Source organism: Eurypyga helias, unplaced genomic scaffold, assembly GCF_000690775.1.
Source record: "Eurypyga helias isolate BGI_N326 unplaced genomic scaffold, ASM69077v1 scaffold12382, whole genome shotgun sequence".
Classification (NCBI taxonomy): domain Eukaryota; kingdom Metazoa; phylum Chordata; class Aves; order Eurypygiformes; family Eurypygidae; genus Eurypyga; species Eurypyga helias.
In genome coordinates, this window is record NW_010237877.1 from 54,569 (window position 1) to 75,782 (window position 21,214).

The following is a 21,214-nucleotide window of genomic DNA, read 5'->3' on the forward strand; positions in this document are numbered from 1 at the left end:
ACTTGCGATTCTCGTAAAACTTTTAATAGGAAGAAGTGAATCAAATTGGTTAATTACCATTTTATGGTTGGTAAAAGGGCAAATTACATGCTATCCATTTCTAAACTTCTAAATGTCTTTGGTGCTTTTAATTAAAGCTGCCATCCAGAAACTACTAAAGCAATTTTATGCAATTAGTTATTTATAGGTTACCATAATACACCACTCAAAATATGATTCAAGTGATTTGCAGTCTGTTGCTCTGTGATCTTTGTCATCTTTACTTCATTACTGTCTCAGCATTAGCGGCACAATATTCAGCAGTCCTTTGTCAGCTGTGACACGACTGCAGTACTTGCACTTGAGTGTTGTTCTCTTCAGATGTGTAACAGCAGACTTGGAGCAAACAGCACTGTTAACTACTGACCGTGAAGGAAAATGTCCTGCTTCCAGCCTGAGACATGATGACTGGTGTCATACTGCTGACAACGGTTAGCAAAAAAGTAACGTATGCATTCAGATGAAGGTTGGATCAACCTTAAGAAAACTTGCTGCCCAAAAAGTTTCTCTTAAGTGTTCTACAAGATTCCCAGACTTCTGAAATCATAGACTACTGGAGAGAAATAGATAAAGAATATATTTTGTTGAATCAAAAATGGTGAGTTGATTTTTTCGCATACATGACAATGATTAGAAGCTGCAAATCACCTTGGTTTGTCTCCTTCTTATATATATAGTTAATAAAATATCTTGCCCCATTCTGCTTGCCTTTTTGAATTGTATGTAAGTGTTGAAAAGGTCTTAGGAATTTATAGAACAGCAAAGATTGCTGAATAAATAGTATTGATCATTGCCTATGACAAGAGGGTCTCATTTTCGTAAAAGGCTATATTAGGAATTGGGTCTGCATCCTACTGGAAGTAACAGGAATCTTTTAGCTGAGCGGAAGCAGGCCCTAAATGGGCTACTGTCATTTGACAAATCCAAAGGTTTAATGTGAGCAGTTGTTCTTACAGCTTCATTTACTTTAGAAAGTATTGCTGCAGATGGTGAGCAACAAGACTGATTATTTCAGGATGTAAGCTACTAGGGCGAACACATTTTCAAAACCATGAGTTTTTTTAGTCGTATTTCCTTAGTAATTTCAAGCAAAATGAATAAAACTACTACAGAGCTGATTTTTAATTCAAGCTGTCCTTTGTGTCACTAGTTCATGGCCAAGGGTCTGAGTGAAAGAGGTTCTTTGCTACAGCTGTGTATAAAGTTTTGTTATGCATGGGATTTAGAGCATACTCCAACCTTCTACACCTTCCCCTGGTGCTTAGGTTGAGGTCACTGCATCTGCAGTGAGGTCACTACACTGCATTCAAGTGCTCTGTACTCAGCGTGAAGATTTTGATTCCTTGAGGCACGGAGTGTAGATGGAGTTTGCACAGACATCGTGTGCTTCTGTCTTCTGGAGTGTGGTCTGGACCCAGGAGTCAAAAAAGCAGACACTGCAGGATTGTAGATGCTTACATCTTTGGATTTAGTGCTTGTGCTTCCAAATGCCGTAAATCACTTGTGACATTTGGGTTTCAATCACTGGAGGGACTCACTGTTTTCACAAAAGTTACTTAGTTTGCTTTCCCACCACACCTGTCCTGTGTCAGTGCTCTGAGGTGATCACAGATAGAAAGCAATTGGAATCAGATGTTAATCTAAGTCACTTTTCTTAGTATACTGACTGGGAGACACTGCAGCTCAGCAAAAAGGTGGTACCTTGATTGTCTCGGCCCCTCACTGCCTCTGTCAATTAAACTTGGAAAGTCAAATCTATTTACATGTCTAAAGCTGACTGATTTCAGAAGTGCAGGGTAGTTAAGTGTTTAACGCCTTTGATCCAGGCATTGGCTTTGCAGTGCTAAGTAGAAAAACTCCCAGGTATTTCTATTAATTTTAGTGCTTCTTACTGCTCCAATACTCAGTGACTAATCTCATTAAAATCAGGACCCTAGCCCTTAGCACCTTATTATCAATACTAATCCAGCTTGTTTAAATGATAGTATTGGTGAGTAGATGTGCCATAAATACTTTTTATCAAAAAAATCTCCAAACCCACCAAACAGAATTCCCCACCCCAAAATTAAAATCCGTTATTTGGTAAAGTTCAAGTCAATGATTAATATCTTGTGTAGATACTTCTTCACTTTCAATATCTTCTTGTGTAATAAATGTGTTCAGCTTGTCACAGAGCTTATTTTATGTCCCCACCTCGTATCATTTCACATTCTGCTTAAGTACTTGGTCATCTATTACATGAGTCATTAGTCTGAGATCTCTACCGAATTAGAGAAAGTTGCAGTAAAAATAATATATTGAAGTTCAAATTTCAACTACATTACCCATGCATGTTTAAAAGCATCTTTCAAAGTCAGCTCAACATATAATAGTGCAAGATTAATGTTCACTAGGCCCCATCTATAGTCCTTCACAGAGAAGTGGGAACAGATCGAGCAAAGCTACACGAGTCGGTTACCTGTGTTGTGGAAAGCAGATCAAATCATAATTGATTAGTGTGACTTCGTGATGTTTTCCTGTTTGGCACTAAATTCGTGGACACTAGGCAAAGGCAGTCTTGCCAAACAGAGACAACGAGAAATAAAAGTTGATGAAGGCCTTAAATCATTAAATAATAATCTAGGACTCTCCCAAACCCTAACTGCATGCCCACTGAAACAGAAAAATTGCTATGAATTCAAAAAAATTAAAACAGCATTTGAAGCAACTTTCATTCAGAAAAGTAAATAGAAAGGGTAATTGACTCTCCACTTGTTTACATACCTCTGAGAACGTTACCAAACAGGATAAAGTTTCACAAGTGTTACACAGTAAGTATTTCTTACCAATTTAGCAAATGAATAAACTGAGTCATATAAATAAGCCCTTATTCAGAGTCCCAAGACAGCAGCAAAAATGAGAATACAACTTTTGAGCTGTAACTAACCAAGGTCAGACGGCCACTATATGGAGTTCTTTCTCAAATACTACATTTTTACCAAGAGGTGAATTTATTTTTCATTTATGACAGGGGAAAAAAGGAGAACTCAGGGCAAAAATAAGGCAGCAAATGGAACGAAGAGCTAAAAGTTTTTCCGTATCAGCTTAAAATATAAATGTTAATCTTGTCTGGACATTAAGTAATGCAAATGATTATATTTAATAATCTCTTGGCAATTATTCTGTCTTTATTTGCATTATCAGGCACCTATGTTGCACTGTAAAAATCTCAGAGGTGAGAAATGGGAAGAAATTTATTTATTTATGTGGTCAAATATTATGTAACATTGTGTTGCTTTGCGTTCCAGTGCTTTTAAACATGGACAAGATGTTGGCGAGTCGTGGGCTCACCAACATTTTTGTCAGTGTTTCCTGCCTCCTAGACAAAATATTTGTGTTTGAATGTTATTTTCAGTAGAAATGTGTCATCTTCTGACTTGACAATTATTCCGATAAAAAGCAAAATAAGCAATCCAAGAGAACCTCTAAAGCTGTATTTAAGTACGTGAGACTTTTGGGCTTCTTAATAAATAATAGATCTATGGGTACCAGGCAAACACTACTACTTTCCAAGGTTATTCAACCTCTTACTGTTTAGAGGAAAGCAAGGACATGCATTTAAAGACCATTAGGAGAATACACAACAGTCGTTCATACTGTGCTAATAGGTTGATGCTGCATTTTGCTAGGCCCTGTACAAAATGGGCATGTGGCAGTCCATAGTTCCATAGATTAAAATCCAAAACATAACAAATCTGACCATTTCAAACTGATTTAATTTAGACTAGATGCATAAATCAAAAGCAGCTGGGAGCCATTACCTAAATGTGCCAATATATGAGCTGTTGTCTGCTAACAGTTAATCTTTTAATATTTGGTGGCTGCCCCAGAACTCATGCATTATACTTTTATTACTCTTAACAGAAGGTTTTAGTCAAAGAAATTAAGGAAGCCAGCTGTGGATTGGTATTTTTAAAGTAAATAGCATATTACAAATTTTCACCAACATACTTCCCAAATAAGAAAATAAGATGGAACCACTAATTGTATTATAATTAGATATAATCAATTGTAGTCAGCAATAAAACATTGATCATTTTCCTGCTAAAGGATCTGAAAAATGTTTGTTTTCTACTATTTTTAGAATTGATTCATTACATTAATTAGCTGCCTGAAGATTAACATTTATTTGTACTTACCTCACACCTACCTTCTATCATTAAAGACATGTTAAAGTCACTCTATAATTACAATGTGTCTCTTGCTAAGCCTTGAAACAGGATTATTTGCTTGTCTTAGAGATGTTTCCACCTGGATATACATTCTAATTTCCTACTGATACACAGCCTTCCTTTATTAGCTCACAAAAAATAATCAAAACCTTCCTTAGAACTAGTCATTAGGAGGAGCGGTGTGCTACGGGAGAAGCATGCTAAAACCCACCCAGGGCTCTGCCCTGAGAGCTGCTGAGGACCCTTTGGTCCAGGGATTTCAGTGGGTGTTGAAGGCGATCGGGTGCTTTAGAGCACCAAATCCAGAGACTTCACCACAGTTCTAATGCACACTGCAAGGCGATTAATTGTGGTGCTGGTGGGGATTCAAGGCTTCGTGTGCATTTTGCTTGAGACAGTCCAGGATGTACTCTGACAGGATGGCTGCAGCAAAATGCTTACTTCATGTTCTGTGGGTGAGATGCTAATATTTTGCAAACTGCATATAATGAGGAAGGACAAACTAGAGTTCCAAATAAACTTAATTTTTCTGGCTGTCTGATTTGAACAACCCTGACTTAACGTGTGTGAGCAAGTTTCGTTAACATTACAAGGGTCACCTGAATGCATAAAAATCTAAAAAATGAACTTTGGAACCATATTATTTGCTTAAAAATTAGATTTAATTAAATGCTGCCATCTTGCAATAGAAAGGTAGTAAAAGAAGAGTGTTGCCACACAAGGAAAGAGTATTTCAGAGGATGCTAGCTGGAGCCTGCTGCTCACAGCTACTCTCTCATAAAGGACTAGTTGTATTAAAAACACGACTGAGATTTATGAAATTATTTGGCTTGCTTACGGTTGGTTAAATCATCACCTCAGACCCACTTTTGTACATCCAGTTGCATCTATGGCTGTAAATAACCGAGGGAAATGACATGACCAACACAGAGTACTTCAGATATGCTCTTTTCTTACCTCTTGGACTGTTGAGAGAGGCCTCGGATGCCTTTCCGCCATCTCCACAGTGACTCTGGTCAAATGGAAGGCACTGATCACCTGTCCCTGCCACCACGTCTGCGTTTTTGGCCAGATCTTTTGTTTCAATGAGAGATTTTGCTTTGTAGACTTTTCTGGTGTTGGTATCTGACAAGTAAAGGGATTCTGACACTGGATCAACGGCCAAGTAGTATTTATGTGCAGGGCTTGTACTAAAACAGAAGAGCATCAAAGTGAAATTGTTTTTCATTTTAATCTCTGTTCATGGTAACATAGCACTTCTGAAGACATCTGTTCAATGATTTCGAGATGACAGAAGCATACGTGAGACCAGCTTTAATGCAGATTATGCAAGCACCACTGCTGAGAAGGAAGGAACCAGTACTGACCAGCCAACTACGTACCAGGTAGCAAGCTAACGCAGAGTGGTATTGGAGGAGTTAGTCTGTTCATTAGTACCAAGCCACCCGGTTTAAAACTAGCTGGAGTGGCTTCATCTTAGCTGTAATTATTACTATCAAAAGCAAGGTAAATTTTTATACCTGGTAAGTCCTAGTACTCTTGGCACTGAAAACAAATCTATGACTGGCAGCAAAGTGAATCACAAACTGTTCTGCATGGGCACAGATACGCACTCTTGGTTATTTTTATCTGTTTCTAAACCTTAGGCAATATGAAGGTGTGAAATATGGTGCCTTAATTCATGCCGACTGTATTGTCAGGAGCGAGGCAGAAGGCCAAGTACTGTCAGTGCAACTAGGCATGAATTAATGCACCATAATTCATGCACTGAAGTGCCTTATTGAGATTATAAAATGTTACTTTAAAAAATATTTACATATGTTAATTAAATCATCAGGATCATAAATTCTAATTGGAGAACTGGGATAACCAGTAAGACTTTTGTTTCTTTTTGAATGGAAAGTTAATTTCCAGTTCGAGGAAATTGTCTAAGTACATAGCACACCATGCCAGTGAGACTGCAGTGTAGTCCTGATTATAAAATAAAGTCAAAATCCAGGTAGGTGTAGATCCTTTAAATCACAGAGTCTGTTACTGAAATGGTGGGAGACAGGCACAGGCAGCAGAGCAGTGGCCACTGCCAGGCAGTGTTTTGGTGCTCAGACATTTTGTTAGAGACATTTTATTAACATTGGTACAATTAACTAACAACTAATATTACTGCAACAAATCTAGGAAATGAGTTAGCTCTCTCAGTTTAGTCAGTTCTGTTTGCGATGGGTTTCACAACACGTGGTGTACAGCTACTTCTGCAGGGCCGGGTTTTCATGCCGTAACAAACCAATAAAGGAAGAATCTAGATAAAATCAAACTGAAAAACTGGCAGAGGCTCCAGGACAGCTATGTAATGTCTGAAATGATATTGGTTTATTTTACTGATTTGATTTCAGGTTGATGGAACCTCTTTAAATATGAAATGTTTGCTTGGTGGAGGCAGATACTAAGCTTTATTAATCATTTATTAGACAGTCCTGCCTTATAATTTCCATTTACAGGTGATAAGGCTAATGTGGTACTATGATAAATGGGAAAGAGCTTGGTCCTATTTCTCTCAGTTCTCATTCTCCATCCAAAAAGGGACAGAAACTACTTGCCATCTCTGAGCATTGGGCCACAAGCTAGACTAGCTTAAAGCTGACCTTAGTCATAAACAACTACAAGATGGAAGGGAGAAATAGAAAAAATAGATACTCCCACAGTGCGTAATAGATGCAAAACCCAGTCCAAGGAAACATAGGGATCGAGAGGACAGTGGTATGATGAAAGATGAGTAAGAGGATGAACTAAAAGCAATTAATGCTAAATTATATATTGTCATCAGTATAGAATTTAATTTGTTCAACATACTAAGAATTTGTGCTCTCTGGAGTGAGCTCACGAGACTGGTCAACCAGAAGATGACTTTTTTAGAAAATACTTCTGCGGAAAAGTTGCAAAGAGACTTCTAGATGTTAAATAAATGTATTGTTCATCATGCAGAAAGTGCAGAGAAGCAGGGGTCATCATATACTCTCCTTGTAGACACATCTTCTGCCATCCTTGCCATTGCATTTAATAGACCGGCTGTTAGAAAACTCTTGATGTTTATGTTTAAAGCTTTGCATACTAAAGTGTTCAAATTTGAAGAATATTAGTAAAAATTACATAAAATCCAATACTATCTTTGCAGAAGTTTTCAATCAAATCTAAATCTGAGTTTATTTAAATCAGCCTATTAAAAACTATATCAAGTAGACTAGGATTTATAATGAATCTTTCCAGAACAATTTATTACTACTCTGTAGTAAAATTTTTTCATGTCACCTCAAAGCCCAGTTTTCATTTCCATGTTGCTAAACCATGACAGTTATTATAGAGCTTTGTAATTTCTTATTAAAATCCTGATGAGAAGAAAACAGTCGAAATTAAGATCAGTGGCCTTCTCTGTTTATTGGTCTCCAAACTCTATCCCTTTTTATACAGTATTTTCTTTGATGCAGTAAAAAGAACCCTTTTCCACTGTTTGTTTGGAGACTAAAATTTGTGTTGAGGAACTGGAAGTTGTGGCTTCCACATGTTTCTTTGAACATCCTAGAAATTTCCACCATGACTATGGCCTTCGCAGCCTAAAGAGAAAGGTGTAGAGTGGGACTGCCGAGTACTTGCTTCCCCCATAACCTCAAAGACTACATTAGCTTCAGCTGATTCCCTCCAATATTCCAATGATTTCACTCGGACAGAATACTAACAGAGTATTGTAATTAATTATTATTGTAATTAATAGGGCTGGGTACTTGAGTTTTGTCACAACTTGATTTAATTAAGGTTTAAGGTTATATCAAGAAACTGGTACTAGTGAGCAGGTATTAAGAAAATTCTACTTTACTAAAGAAACCCCTGAATTTAAAACCTGATTCATGTTCTGAATGCATTACAGGGTAAATAAGTTCAATATGTGCCGATTTATCTCTCTATGTTCTGAAATGCTAAGAAGTTTGTTTCTAAGGATACCGAGTGCCTTGCTATCTCATTCTAGCCTGCAACTTCATTTCGGCAGCTGGATTGTTAGAACCAACTCCCTCACCGTCTGCTGCAGAAGCCTAATGTGCAATGTTCATTCCTTCAAAGAAACCTGTCAAAATGCTAACTGGAAGGGGGAGAAGCCACTTGCTTTTGTTTTAGATGGAGAAGCAAGGACTGAGCTGTGACACAGCGTCCTCAAGTTGTGGGACCTGCTGTGCAACCTCTGTAACTGTGGCAGATTTTAAAGTTTGGATATTCTAGAACTGCTAAAGCACAGTCCTCTTGTGTGACTCATGACTTTTGTATGTCTTTGTGCTGAAACTCCAGTTTTCTTGGCTGGCTGTACCTATGATCATTCAAACACCAAGCGAAATGCTTATGACAGCCGTGACATGCTCCCACCTCTTGCATTTAAACCTCTCTGCTTGGTGACCAGCAAACTGGTTTTGAGAGACAAGACTTGTCCCTTTTGGAGGAATGAAATCAAACCTACTTTACTATAAACAAAGGTGATTTTGATTAACATCGGTACTTATTAAATTCAGTGTGTTTCTCTATATCCAGACTTCTAAAAGGACTTTTGTAAAACTGTTTCCTCAAACGCGGTTCACAGATTACTGTTACTGTGTTTTACTTACCTGTGTCTCGTGTCTCTATTCCTAGTGAAACAGATGGGTTCAGGTTAAAAAAAAAGGAAAAAGAGAAGAAATGTTAGTCCTTAACAAAACAGTATCCTTTACCTAACTGCTCACAGAGCTGTATCCCAATAACAAAACATTGTTTATCCTGTTACTCAGGTTTTCTTTCTCTCTGACTGCTTTCCCCCACCTGACATTGCTGATCACCACCAGCAATGTTGGCTTGCTGGAGAATCGTGGGCGTTAAGTAAGAGAAATTTAGTGTATCAGTGTCCGAAATCTTTCCTGCCTTCCCCTCTGGCCCTGAGAGGGAATGGGAAGCTGGAGTCGTAATTACAGGGGACTCGTTAACAGTGGCACAGGCCCAGCCTGAGACGTCAGTCTGCAAGGCCAGGTTTGCTCTTCGCTTAAAGTCATGTCCTCTGTTACAGAAGACAAACAATTGTATTAATTTTAAATATGCTAAGTCTATCTTCAGCTATAATGCTGTGACCTGACATGATACTGCACATATTTGCTCCTGAATTATGGGCTTTTCTTCAAAAAATATACTTCGTGGGATATTTTAACTTTTTGGTGAAAACGTATGAAAATTTCACTGGAATTAAAAATAGCTCTATTAGTTCTGCACTTCGCAGAAATTCATCATGCAAAACCATTTCTAAAGGCCACTTAAGATGCCCTTTTTAACTGATGACTTTAAAGTAAGCGTAAGTTTTCTGATGAATTTGTTCGCCAGTCGATGAGACATACAGTCAACGAGGAAACTTAACGTGGCTGCTTCTTTGAGTCATAAGTGAAAAAGGCTCACTGTAGGTTTCACAGGCATATCACAGCCAGGATAATGAACACTAGTCAGAGAAAGCTCATTATTTATTTTTACCTTAATTCTAGTATACTGATTGAGTTTCCAGAGGGAAAGATGCGTCTGACAAAATTGAAGTCACCGATATAGACACTACCATCAGGCCCAGAAGCAAGAGCAACTGGGGCAAAGAGTTTGCTGTTGAGCGCAAGGCCGTTGCAGTTGGAGCAAGAGACACTCCTCTGGTGTCCGTTGCCCATCACGGTTGAGATGACTGGTGGCTGCTGGGAAATGAACATGTTCTCACCATTTCCTTTGTGTACAATTCCTAAAAGGGGGAGAGTAGGGGAGCGGGGGGAGAGAGAGGCAGAAAACAGAGCTGAAAAAAGCAAATGTTTAGCATTTAAACTATTCCACAGTTTTGGATTATGCATTCCTCTAGAAAATCAGATTACCAAAACAGCAACAAATGCTGGATCTTCTAAAGACTGTCACATGGTTCCACTAATCCCTTCCAATTTTGTTCAGCCCCAAGCTTCACCATCACCATTTTGCTGATTAGTGGTTAGTGGCTATTTTAAAAGCCAACATCATGAGTAGGACTCATGGTTGGTTAATGCTCTAACAAATTGACTGTTAATTGCAGTGCTATCTGATTTCTTGGGGATTACTACTTTAATATTCATTTTATTCATAAATTTTTATTAGGTAGCAGAGGAGTTTCTTAGGCAGCTTGAATATTTAATTAAAGGAGATTAATAGCAGGACTACTATGCATTTTTCACAAAAGAGCACTGAGTGGCAGTACAAAATCAATATTCAAAGTTAAATGTGAGTCCTTCATGGTATATGAAGATGGTGCCAAGTGCAGCAAAACCAAGTTAAGTCAAGGAGTAATTCTGAGGCACAAGTGGATTTCTTACCCACAAGAATATATTAAATTCTGCTGTAAAGTTTAAAACAACTTTCCAGTGTGTCAGTATTTTAGCACTGCTCTGCAGCAGACGAAGTACATGTTAAGATACGTGCAAATTTTCCCAAAGTATGGCAAATGTATTTATGTACTGTCTCTACCAACTTTTGTTAAACTAATTTTTTTTGTGGCTTTCAGGTAAGCTATAAGTTTCCTTGGAAATTACTGAGTGTTGCCATAGCTATTTTGAAGGGAATTATATATATATATTTTTTTTTTTTTCCCTCTGAATGATAGAGGACATTTATGTATTTGAACATTGGCCTCCCGTAATGGCAATATTTTCCCTTATGCACCAGAAAAAAAAATACTATTAAATGAAGATGCTGCCCTTTGCCTGGAATTAACAATGTAAAGGTAATATTTTCACTACCTCATACAAATGCCAGTAAATAATTAGGACTCCGGAGAATATGTTTTGCTGTCAATAAATGTAAGCTTGTGCTTAATTTCAGACTTTGGAGCTGCTGCTTTAGTCTTTGCTGTGTTGCACTGGGGCTGAAATTACCGTAAAGCATAAAGTCCCTGTAAAATTACTCCTCCTTCCCCCAGATAAATAAAAATGGAATCAATACACTTGCCCATCAGAAGAAAAATCTACTTGAAAGAATACTCTGAAAAATCGGTTAAAAGCACGTTCATTTGTATTAAGGAGATATAGGTGCCTTTAAAAAGGACTCTATACAAGGACTAGTATTTATTGTATGTGTTTCCTTCTTGATTATGAGAAATGCCCTGAAGATCTTCCAAACTGACCAAAACCTTGGTGTTAGAAAACATTAAACTCTATCATGTCATGAATTAGAAGTGATCAAACCTCTAAACTAGAGGGGCAAGAAAGTGGGAAGAGAAGAGTTAAGTATAGCTGAGAACTGGACATGGTCCTTTGTTAACCTAACAGTCATATTGATGTGAAACTGTATATATTTAAAAAGCTTGAGTTTCCACTGACAGCCACCTCAGAACAATGTATGTTATTTCATATCTATGCTGCTGGAATAGGACACCTTTCTTTTCTTTTTTTTTTTTTAAGATCCCTATGTATCTGGCAGTAGAACAGTTTTAACTTGCTATGGTTTCTATGTCAATACTTGTTTCATGTCAATACTTGTACCTCCACAGCCTGGGCTGTGCTATGAAGTGCAATTCTGTAAAACCGCATCTATTTGTTTTTTACAGTTTTTTCTGTTGCACTTAGTTTATTTTGTAACACCTCTAAAATGAACAGCCTTTATGGGGAGGGATGTCAGCATATCCACCCTGTCTTTAGGTAGGAATGTTGTGCACAGCAGCAGACCTGCTGGCAGAGGAGGCTTAGTGGCTGAAGTTAGATGTAAGCTCTTTAGGACTAGTTAACTAACAAACAACGTGCTTCTAGTTTGAAAACAAAATTGTAATTTGCAATAGAGAATTCTTAAAAGACATCTATGTTGTATTCCAATGTTATTTCTGTAGTTAATCCAGTGACAGTGTTTCAAAAATAGATGAAATTTTCATGCCTCTAAAAAGAAAAGCTCTTCATATATACAGAGGGAATGCTTCAATTAAAAGTGAAAAATCTCAATATATTCATACTTGAGAAGGCTACTCATGCTTTTCATTCCACTCACAGTGGCACGGAGGTAAATCTGAAATGCGTAATTCTAAGTTTGAACCACATTCTTGTCCTTACTTAAAGTAAATTTCACATACTTGAAATGGAAGGTCAGTTCACTAGTGTCTAGGTAAGTCCAGAAGCACACTCGTTATTTTTATCCTTTTGGTTAACACAGCACACTATATGGTTTTGTTGCTTGAATACAAGTCTACAGGCTGCTCTGTTAGGAGCACACTAGCTTGGGAACAGTCGTCGTTTGACTGCTCCTAACGCCTTCTCTGGTTCCTAGAGATAAGCCAGGCGTGGATGCTCAAAGCCCATCACAACCAGAGGAACACCTGAGCTGTCACCGAGCTCCGGCTGGGCTTTGTCACCCTCCCTGCAAGCTGTCAATGAAGAGACCCACTGGTTCAGTCAGACATTATGCCCTGCCCTCCCCGGTTCTGTCAGTAATGGATAACAGTGTCCAGCAGCTTCCCCCCGACCTCAGCCTCGATCATGCCCAGCACAGTGGGCACGCACGAGGAAGAGGAGCAGGTATAAGAAGCTGCAACTTCACCGTCCTTGTTATGGGGCTGGGGTAGCGGGCACAGCCTGGGTGATGCCAGGGGAGGTGGCGTGTGGCTGACAGGTCAGTGCCCTCTGGCATTCTCAGCCACGCAGCCAGGATACCGTTTGCCACCACGTACCCCGTGCTCAGGAAAGCAATGGTTTAAACCCCGCTCAGATTATAATTGTATACTTTACAAAATCTCAGGACATGTTAGTGCCTATGGGGTGAATTATAGTAGTAACCACTCCAGTTAGCAGATAGTCATATAAATTGGAGTTACTGCCAGCCACTTAGTCTTGAAATTAAACTATGCAAGTGGTAAATTGGCACTAAGGAGTAGACTATGGGGCTCACAGTTGGGGGCTGAGCTGACTGAGGTCAGATTTCTCTTTGTGTTAAATGTCAATAGCTGGCATTTAAAAGAGACAATCTATACAAACCAATAAGACAGGGTATGAAAGAACCGCTGTTTAAAATGTCAAACTATTTTAAATCAAAACAGAAATCCAGATAATTTACAAACTAAATCTGACCTTTTGTATTTGGAATATTTATACTGTAGCTGTGCATTCAACAACAGAACTTGTAAAAACCTGACAGCCATACATCTGTGCATGAATCTTCATTAACAGAAGTTTGCAGATGGAAATAGATTTTAGTGGACAGACTCTCAGCTGGAGCAAATTGAGAGAACTTCACTGAATCCAGTACTCTGCTGATTTATAAGTACTGAAGTCTGACCCCAAGTTTCTCTTCCTCCAGACAGTCAGATACGTTTGTTGGCAAAACCGTATTTTTCTAGTTACCATAATTTATCTACAAGTAGTGTTTTAATAATTTAATCCCACTAATTCCTGATTGTAGATGTTAAAGGAGAAAAAGAAAAACCCGCGTGAACAAAAGAAAAGGAATGAGAAGACAGATTCAAGTCTCCGTGCTTGAAGAATCTCTCTGCAGGGTTAATGTTATGACACCAAAAGTGTTTACAGTTTTTTTTCTAATGCTTTGAAAGGTGCTGGATTGCTTTTCCTGAAGAATAATTTACCTTGGTTCTCCACAGAGCCGGCAGCCACAAAAGCTTCTACATACCGGGCTGGCAGCGTGGGTTTGGAAGTGCTACCTCTGACTCAGCCGGTCTGTTCTCCTGCACGGTTTGTCTCCCTGCGCTGTGATGCTGCTGAGGTTAGTCATAGGATGAATTTGGGGTGTAGACACTTCACTGAGAATAGAACACTACAAAGTGACCTAAAAGCTGGTACCTCTGTACCAACAGTGTAAGAACAAACCTTTGTGTATGTACTTTTTCCATCCAAGTACCCAAAACGTGCTAGCGATCACAAGAGTTAGTGATATTAGTGTTTAACACCTGGGAGCCAGAAGGTTAAAAATATCCTTTCAGATAGCATTTACAGTTCTGTTCTCAATAAATGAGGGTGCACATTCAAACAAAGAGGATTACACATTAGGAAGTGTAATGCTTAAAATCTGAACAATTAATTCCTTTAAAATTTGTATTCTTCTCCTGCATGGCCAGTTAATAAAGGAAGGACTTACCACTTTGTGGATTTAATACATGGTGTTTGTTTATAGACCAGCCTCCCAGATTTGAAGCATCCATTTCAAAGCCTTGAAGGATTACTGTTCTCTTCTCCCAGAGAATAAAATCAGGACATGTTTCATATTCATATCCCACCGACACTGCAAACAAATAATTAAAGCTCTATCAGTCTACCTTTTCCTCTGTGAACTACTAGGTAATTTTTCATTCCAGGTTCTGATATTCATCTGTCAAGTAATGATGCCACTAATTTTCCTCTGCCTGATTGCTATTGTTGAATGGTGTTTGGTTTTTTTTTCCAAAAAGGGTTTTAAGAGATTAGTGTGTTATTACTGCTGTAGTTGCTACTGTTGCAAAGCAGAAAATTTTCAGTTGTATCATTTATGGATTTCTTAAAAACATAAATCTCCCCCAATGTCTCCTGACTTGACTGTTTATTGCATTTCTGCTAATTCATACCTGAATAAGAGCTTAAGTGGAAAAAAAAAAAATCCATGTTAAAACAAACTAGTTTTAATTTGCTTCCTAATTGTAAAAACTGTAGTTAAGCAGAAACGGATTTTCAGTTAAGCTGAAAATTTCTAGATTTAAACATTTATCTTAACAGACTTGCACATCACATGGGCCCTCTCTACAGCTGGCCAAAATACCTGCTGAAAATCTTGTATTTCCCGAAGGATGGTGGTTTTGGGGAGTGCTAAAATGGACCAAACCCACCTTCCCTTTAGCATCACAGTAAAACCAAAAAACCTCTTTTAGATTTAAATTTTGGTGTATCTAATATACCACTTTTTTTTGTTGTTTTTGGACACCAAATCCCAAAATTTGGTATAGGAAATATTGAGGGGGTTCAGCTTTTACAAAATAAAAATGTCTTTGAAACATTTTAATATACAAAATCAAAAAATATTTAAAACCCCAGAGTTTTCTGACATTTTCAATATTTCTTCTCACTTTTTCTATGTAGCAGCTTTAGGTACATTTTACTTGAACCATAAATAGTTTTAATACCACCTAAATTCCATTACTGGATGCAATCAAAATATTTTGACCAGCTACAGCAGGGAGCATTTGTGTTTGTAAGATAAATGTTTTAGGGCAAACTGAAAAGCTGTTCCTTACAGCAACTTAGAGCTGCTTCATCATTTTAGCAGAAAGAACCTAGTTTTGCAGCTAAACTCTGACTTGTAAAAATCACATCTCCTTAAATACCATAAATACTGCACGTTTCCAACACTACAGGTTTCAGTGTGCGGGTCCAGCAGCCACTCTGTCCACGCTTTCTGTTAGAGGAGCTCTTAGGACTAACATCAGCAATGTTTCTGGGTAACTCCCGGGGCTGAGTGCCCAACTGCGGGCATGGAGCTTCTTCCACAACCGCCCCATCCTGTGCTGGGATGAGCCATCAAAGTTCAATAACCAAACAGGCTATTTTCTAGGTGTTAATGCAGACAGAAGATAAGGGGCAGATACTCCCTATGAAGCAACCTCACCCTTGCCACCTACATGTTAGCATCCTTACTCCATTCGTGCACTTAACACGTTCAATCCGGGGTCAGGCGTGTGTACTTGGAAAGAGGAAAGACCTATAATCCAAAGTCACTCAGCCTTGCTCAGTGAACTCTTACAGACCCCCAGGACAGTTCATCAGCTGCTCTAAGGTTCCGTGCTGATATCTGGGTCTAGGGAGGTATAACAATTTACACCATCTAAGAATCTGTGCCAATGGATCCACAGCGGCACATTTACCAGGACTGTAACTAACGCTGTAAAGCGCCTGCTATTCCCTGCCCTCAGCTGATGTTTCTGAGCTGCCAAATACCCTCTAGAGGTTATCATCGCCTTTCTTAAAAGTTCACTGTTCCCTACTCTCAGTTATTGTGTGTAGCTGCCTTCACGTGTCTCTGCAACTGTGTTTCTATGTACACTTATACATATTTATGAAAGAAGTCTATGCTCCAAAAAGGCTTATCTGTGTAATCTTAAAGCAGGGTCTTTTGAAACATCTAACTGGAGGTACCGATGTACCACCCATGAAAACTTCCTAACAACTGTTTAGCACTCAAAGTAATCAAAGTGAAGCATAATCATTGGAAAGCCAACCCAGTGACTGCAGTGCCACTTGAAAAACAAGTATTTTTTTACTGGCAAAATATTATTTTGGAAGTGAAAAGACAATCTGAGTTGGCTTCCCCTCATTGCGGGGTGTTATATTCTGGTTGAATTAATTTATAGCCATTTTTTTGAGGTGACTGAGGCTTCAGTGCATGAAGGAGAAATGTAGTAACTGTTTTCTCGACACTAACAGCCAGCAAGTACAGTTCGTTCTTTGCAGTCTCAAACTGGATTTCAAAAGGTTTATGGAAAACATCTGTACCAAAAATCTGTTTATACAACTATTTAGAAGGGCGTACAACAATTTGCCAATAGTGCCAGCATGTCACAGTTTAAGGGCTGTTGCCAAAATACAGGTAAGGAAAAAAAGACATGATTCAACTGGATAGTAACCTCTATCTCAACCTCTCCTGAAATATTTGTACTTATCAGCACCTTACTTCTTCAAACAACGAATATAATGAACTCAACCAAAGTAACAAGTAAAGTGAAAAACAGAGAAGACCTAAGACTATTCTGCTTGAGGGCTGGTTCATATTCACACCCAGAAGGGTTAGTCCTTGCACACCACTTCCTGCTGCTGTGTGGGCTGCACGTGCTTGCAGGAGTAAGACTGAGCATGTCTGCAGTTACACAGGAGCATTTAATGAGGTTTCTACTGAAATTCTTCCTTTTCCCATGTTACATTACGAGGGGACATAGACTTCAGCACCAAGGTTCTGTGTGTCAACGTCCACATGATGGTTTATTCAGAACAAGGAATGTTACTTTATCATCTCAGCTGTTACTCTGAGAAAATGGCCTCTTATTAGGGACTTGGGGACTAGACAAACACCAGCAAACACTTCTCCAACAAATTTAAACAGAATGACTTGTGTGTGGAAATATGCTCAGAAAAATCTTTTTTTCTGTAACTGATTGTGTGATCATTTCTGTCAATAACCCTGAAGAAAAATAAATATGTCTATAGCATTTAAAAAACCAAAGACAGATGGTTATATTCCTGAGTTCCAGGATTTCAAGCTGCACTTTAATTTAATTAAAATGAAAACTGAACAGAATGCATTATTAAATATTGGTAATATACTGGCAGAGGAAATTATTCTGACAAAAATTCATATAATGGATGCATAGGAAGATCCCCGAGTACCACACGGTGTCAAATTAAATAAAGCTTTATTGGAATCTAACAAAGCATGCTAACAATGCACTTAAAATACAAAGATTTTTGCTTCTGTTCTGCTTTGCAAGAAGCAAAACTAAACTTTAAGAAAAAAAATTAAGAACCCATTAAATAATTTAAAAGTTGATATCCAGCACTATTGCATAAGCTTTATTCATATTTAAGCATATTATGCTCATCTATTTCTAATTTGGGAATCTGTAACTAGTGTCATGTCTTAAGATGCTGTGTATTTCATTTAAATTGTTGGAAAGTCCAGGTATGTACTGGACTCCATGATCATCAGAAGATTCCTAGATGATGCAGAACTTTACCCTCTCAAACATGTCATTTTTTTTTCATTTCTGGATTTGCACAAGTATGTATAAGTGAAGACAACAACCCATTTCATACTTTCCCTCACTGCAAAACACTAGCAGGACTCTATATCTGCGATGGGCTAGGATTGTCCCCTAACCAGGAGGTTTCACAAGGCCAATGTAATGCGAGCTACAGCTGGAATGAGTCCGGTGCCTCTGCGCTGGCATCCATAGCAGATCAGGAAACTAATGAAGCTGAAAATTTATCACTTCTTTTCTGGTTGCTCCAGTTTTCAGCTGAATTTGTTCCTGATCTGGCTCATTTCATGATCAAATGAATGTGAGTGGTGGCCCAGGGATAAGGAGAGAATGTGGGAATGTACGTTCTGGCAGCCGCCTGCAGTTGTATCCGCTGAAGTAGACTGTGGGACCACTCTCCTAGAATAAGCTCCTTGTTGTCCAACACATCCCTATGTGCATCGCACAATGTAAATCATACTCCATGTTTGGGTCTCCTAAACCTTTGTGGACACCAGTGGCTATGTCTGCTCATCCTCTAAGTTAAAATGACTAGGGAAGTGCCATGATCCTCCCATCACCTCTCCAGACAGCTGCCTCTCAGACTACCTGGCTGGGCACACACGGTTACAGTCGCGCACTAGGTGCTCTGGGAGCCGGGCTTGTATCGCTGGGACGGCACCTTTTGGCTTTGCACGGGGCCACTTTGCTGTATGGACAACACAGCAGGTCCTGAAGGGAGCTTCTGGCTGCCCTTTGGAACAGCATTTTCATATACGGAATGAGGCATGCTCCTTGCAAGGGTGGATGGCTCCACGTAGACATTGCTACTCTTGTTTTATAGCCTGCTATGATTCCCCCGACTTAAAAAGCAAAACAAAACTGCTAAGCAAGCGACAAGGTCTTATTCATAACACTACGCCTTGCTGGTAAGGTAAATAATCTTAGTGGAAAGTATCTGTAAGATTAGTCCATTAAGGAAAATAACCCCAAATTCAATTAAAAAAAAAATAATGAGCCTTTTAAAAACCAAATAATGAAATTAATGGGGAAAAAAAAAAAGAAAAGGCTGGCTAAATAAAATGTATTTGCACAGACAGCGCTGCTGCAGCAATTCTTGGAACAGCTGCTTGTGCTGCTTGGTAAAGCGAGCCTATGAAACGTGATGTATTTTGTTTAAACATCTTTAAACAACAAATCAAGAAGTTTTAACTGTTGGGGACGTGAAATGCAGTAAGAAAGGATGCCTAAAAGTTAGAATTTTGTAAACCCTAAGTGGAAATGACATTTTAAATGTCACAGCCAAAAAATGACAGGAACAATGACACACCAAAGGTCATATTCAAAGTAACATTCAAAACCAAAGACAGCTGAATATAATGCCGTTAGTACATAACCATTCTCCGAGGGAAAACAGGATTTTCAAATTGATTAAATTAGAAAGATGACATTGGAAGAACAAGAAAATAAATGTTCTTAGGAAATCATACGAGTCACTTTATCTAAAGAGGCATTTGGCTTAAAGAGTGGAAGTGCAGCAACAAAATTTATAAGTCGTATTCTCCTGGCTTGATGTGTGTGAGTGTCCCTGCTTACATCAAGTTGATTGTACATACCCATAGCCTCGGCCAGACCAGAAACCTTCTGCCCATATATGTCTGTCTTATTCCAGGCAAACGTGTAGACCAAATTGGCTGCGGCAGGAAACCATTTCTGAAGCAGACGTCCTTCAACAGCAACTATCAGATGGACCTTTGTCATTCCAGAAGGGATGGCCGTGTGTGTCAAAATAATGCGCAGCAAAGTTTTATACCCTGGTGTTCGACTGCTGAGATAACTCAGCTTCACAAAACTTGAAGGAATTGGGATTTCCTCTTGGACAGCCTTGGAAAAAACCACATTGTTATGCCTATAGCCAGGACAATTGTAAAATTATGACAGCAGGTACTTATTTTATATTTCATAATCATGGTGTGCACACAGTACCACTTAAAACACTGACGGTTGTCTGTGCTTTTTTCACAGATGTAGTAGCCAGGCAAATTACAACATGTCCAACACCAGAAACTGCTTGGTCAATTTACTGGATGGCATCTCTCTATTTTGATAAACAGCCACCTCCTCCAACGCTTTACTCTCATTTACCAATGAGCAAATGCTATCTCTGTGGACATAATGAACTCTACGGCTTTTCCTTGGCTTTATTATTTGGTTGACTTAATGAGTGTTCTTAACCAGAATACAATTAAAAACTTTTTAAAAATACACATGCTTCATGTATTACATTATGATTTGAAGGTACTATCCTGCTTTGGAGGTAATAACTCTAACTTGTCGAGCGCTGAGAAAGAAAACAAACCTTCCTGTAAGCCATCTTCTGTGCAGAAGCGCTGGCAGTAAGGCTCAGTTCCAGGAAGAAGGGGCACGCGATACCAAGGCACAGCATAACAAGCTAACTGGGGACACACAGCAGTCGAGATGAAGCAGTCGAGATGAAGCAGTCGGGGCGTCAGAGTCACGTAGCTAACAGGTAAGTCCCTAGGGTGTGCAACGGAGTTCAAATCCCTTGGCACTGCTGTCACTGCCGCTGTCTGAATCACCTGGATTAAAGCTGGCTTGGATATGCCCACTGTGGGCTAGTATCAATTCCTGGCTGCAATGAAGATAAGCCCTCAGCAACTAGAGAGACTGCGATGACTGTGAGCTTGTGAGGGAAAAAAAGAAACCTGGCCTTGACCTTTTGAATGATGTGGGCCTTGGAGCTACAAAAAGGGATTTAGCTCTTGTATCTCCCGAGAGAAAAGAGCTCATCTGGGACAGACTGGGAGGAACAGCAGGCAATAGAAGAGAGCACCTTCTTGGAGGATGCCATCGCAGTCACTCAAAAGCCACTGAAAACTAGGCTGGACTTATTAAGGTTAATGATTTTAGTGTATATCCATAATAACAAGTCAAACTGTCACAATGTTGAAGTCGTCAAGCTTGGAAAAATACAAACTGTTTTGTTTATATTCCCCAGTTTTTCAATTTTTCTTGTTTCACAAGAGATTACTTCACTTCCAACACAATTTTATTTACACATTGCAACAGTATCACTGTCATAGGATTGCTGCAGTACAGCTGGAGGCCTGCCAGCACTTGTCCTTTCGACATATGAAATGTAGTGTTGCCAGGGAAATCCTGCTCCCTTTATTGTTCCTGATTTGCAGTGTTCCCCTTCTTT

The 21,214-nt window shown here is 39.0% G+C and overlaps 1 protein-coding gene across 1 annotated transcript in view; it reads right to left on the reverse strand.

The window, feature by feature from the left end:
• TENM1 (teneurin transmembrane protein 1) overlaps positions 1-21,214 on the reverse strand; it is a gene marked incomplete at its 5' end in the record, with an annotated part of 128,682 nt that overhangs the window by 48,484 nt on the left and 58,984 nt on the right. Inside the window, 5 exons of the mRNA XM_010147636.1 lie at positions 5,208-5,440; positions 8,891-8,911; positions 9,774-10,023; positions 14,373-14,516; positions 19,608-19,875. Of these exons, the coding sequence (XP_010145938.1) occupies positions 5,208-5,440; positions 8,891-8,911; positions 9,774-10,023; positions 14,373-14,516; positions 19,608-19,875 (916 nt within the window). The remainder of the gene's footprint in view (positions 1-5,207; positions 5,441-8,890; positions 8,912-9,773; positions 10,024-14,372; positions 14,517-19,607; positions 19,876-21,214) is intronic.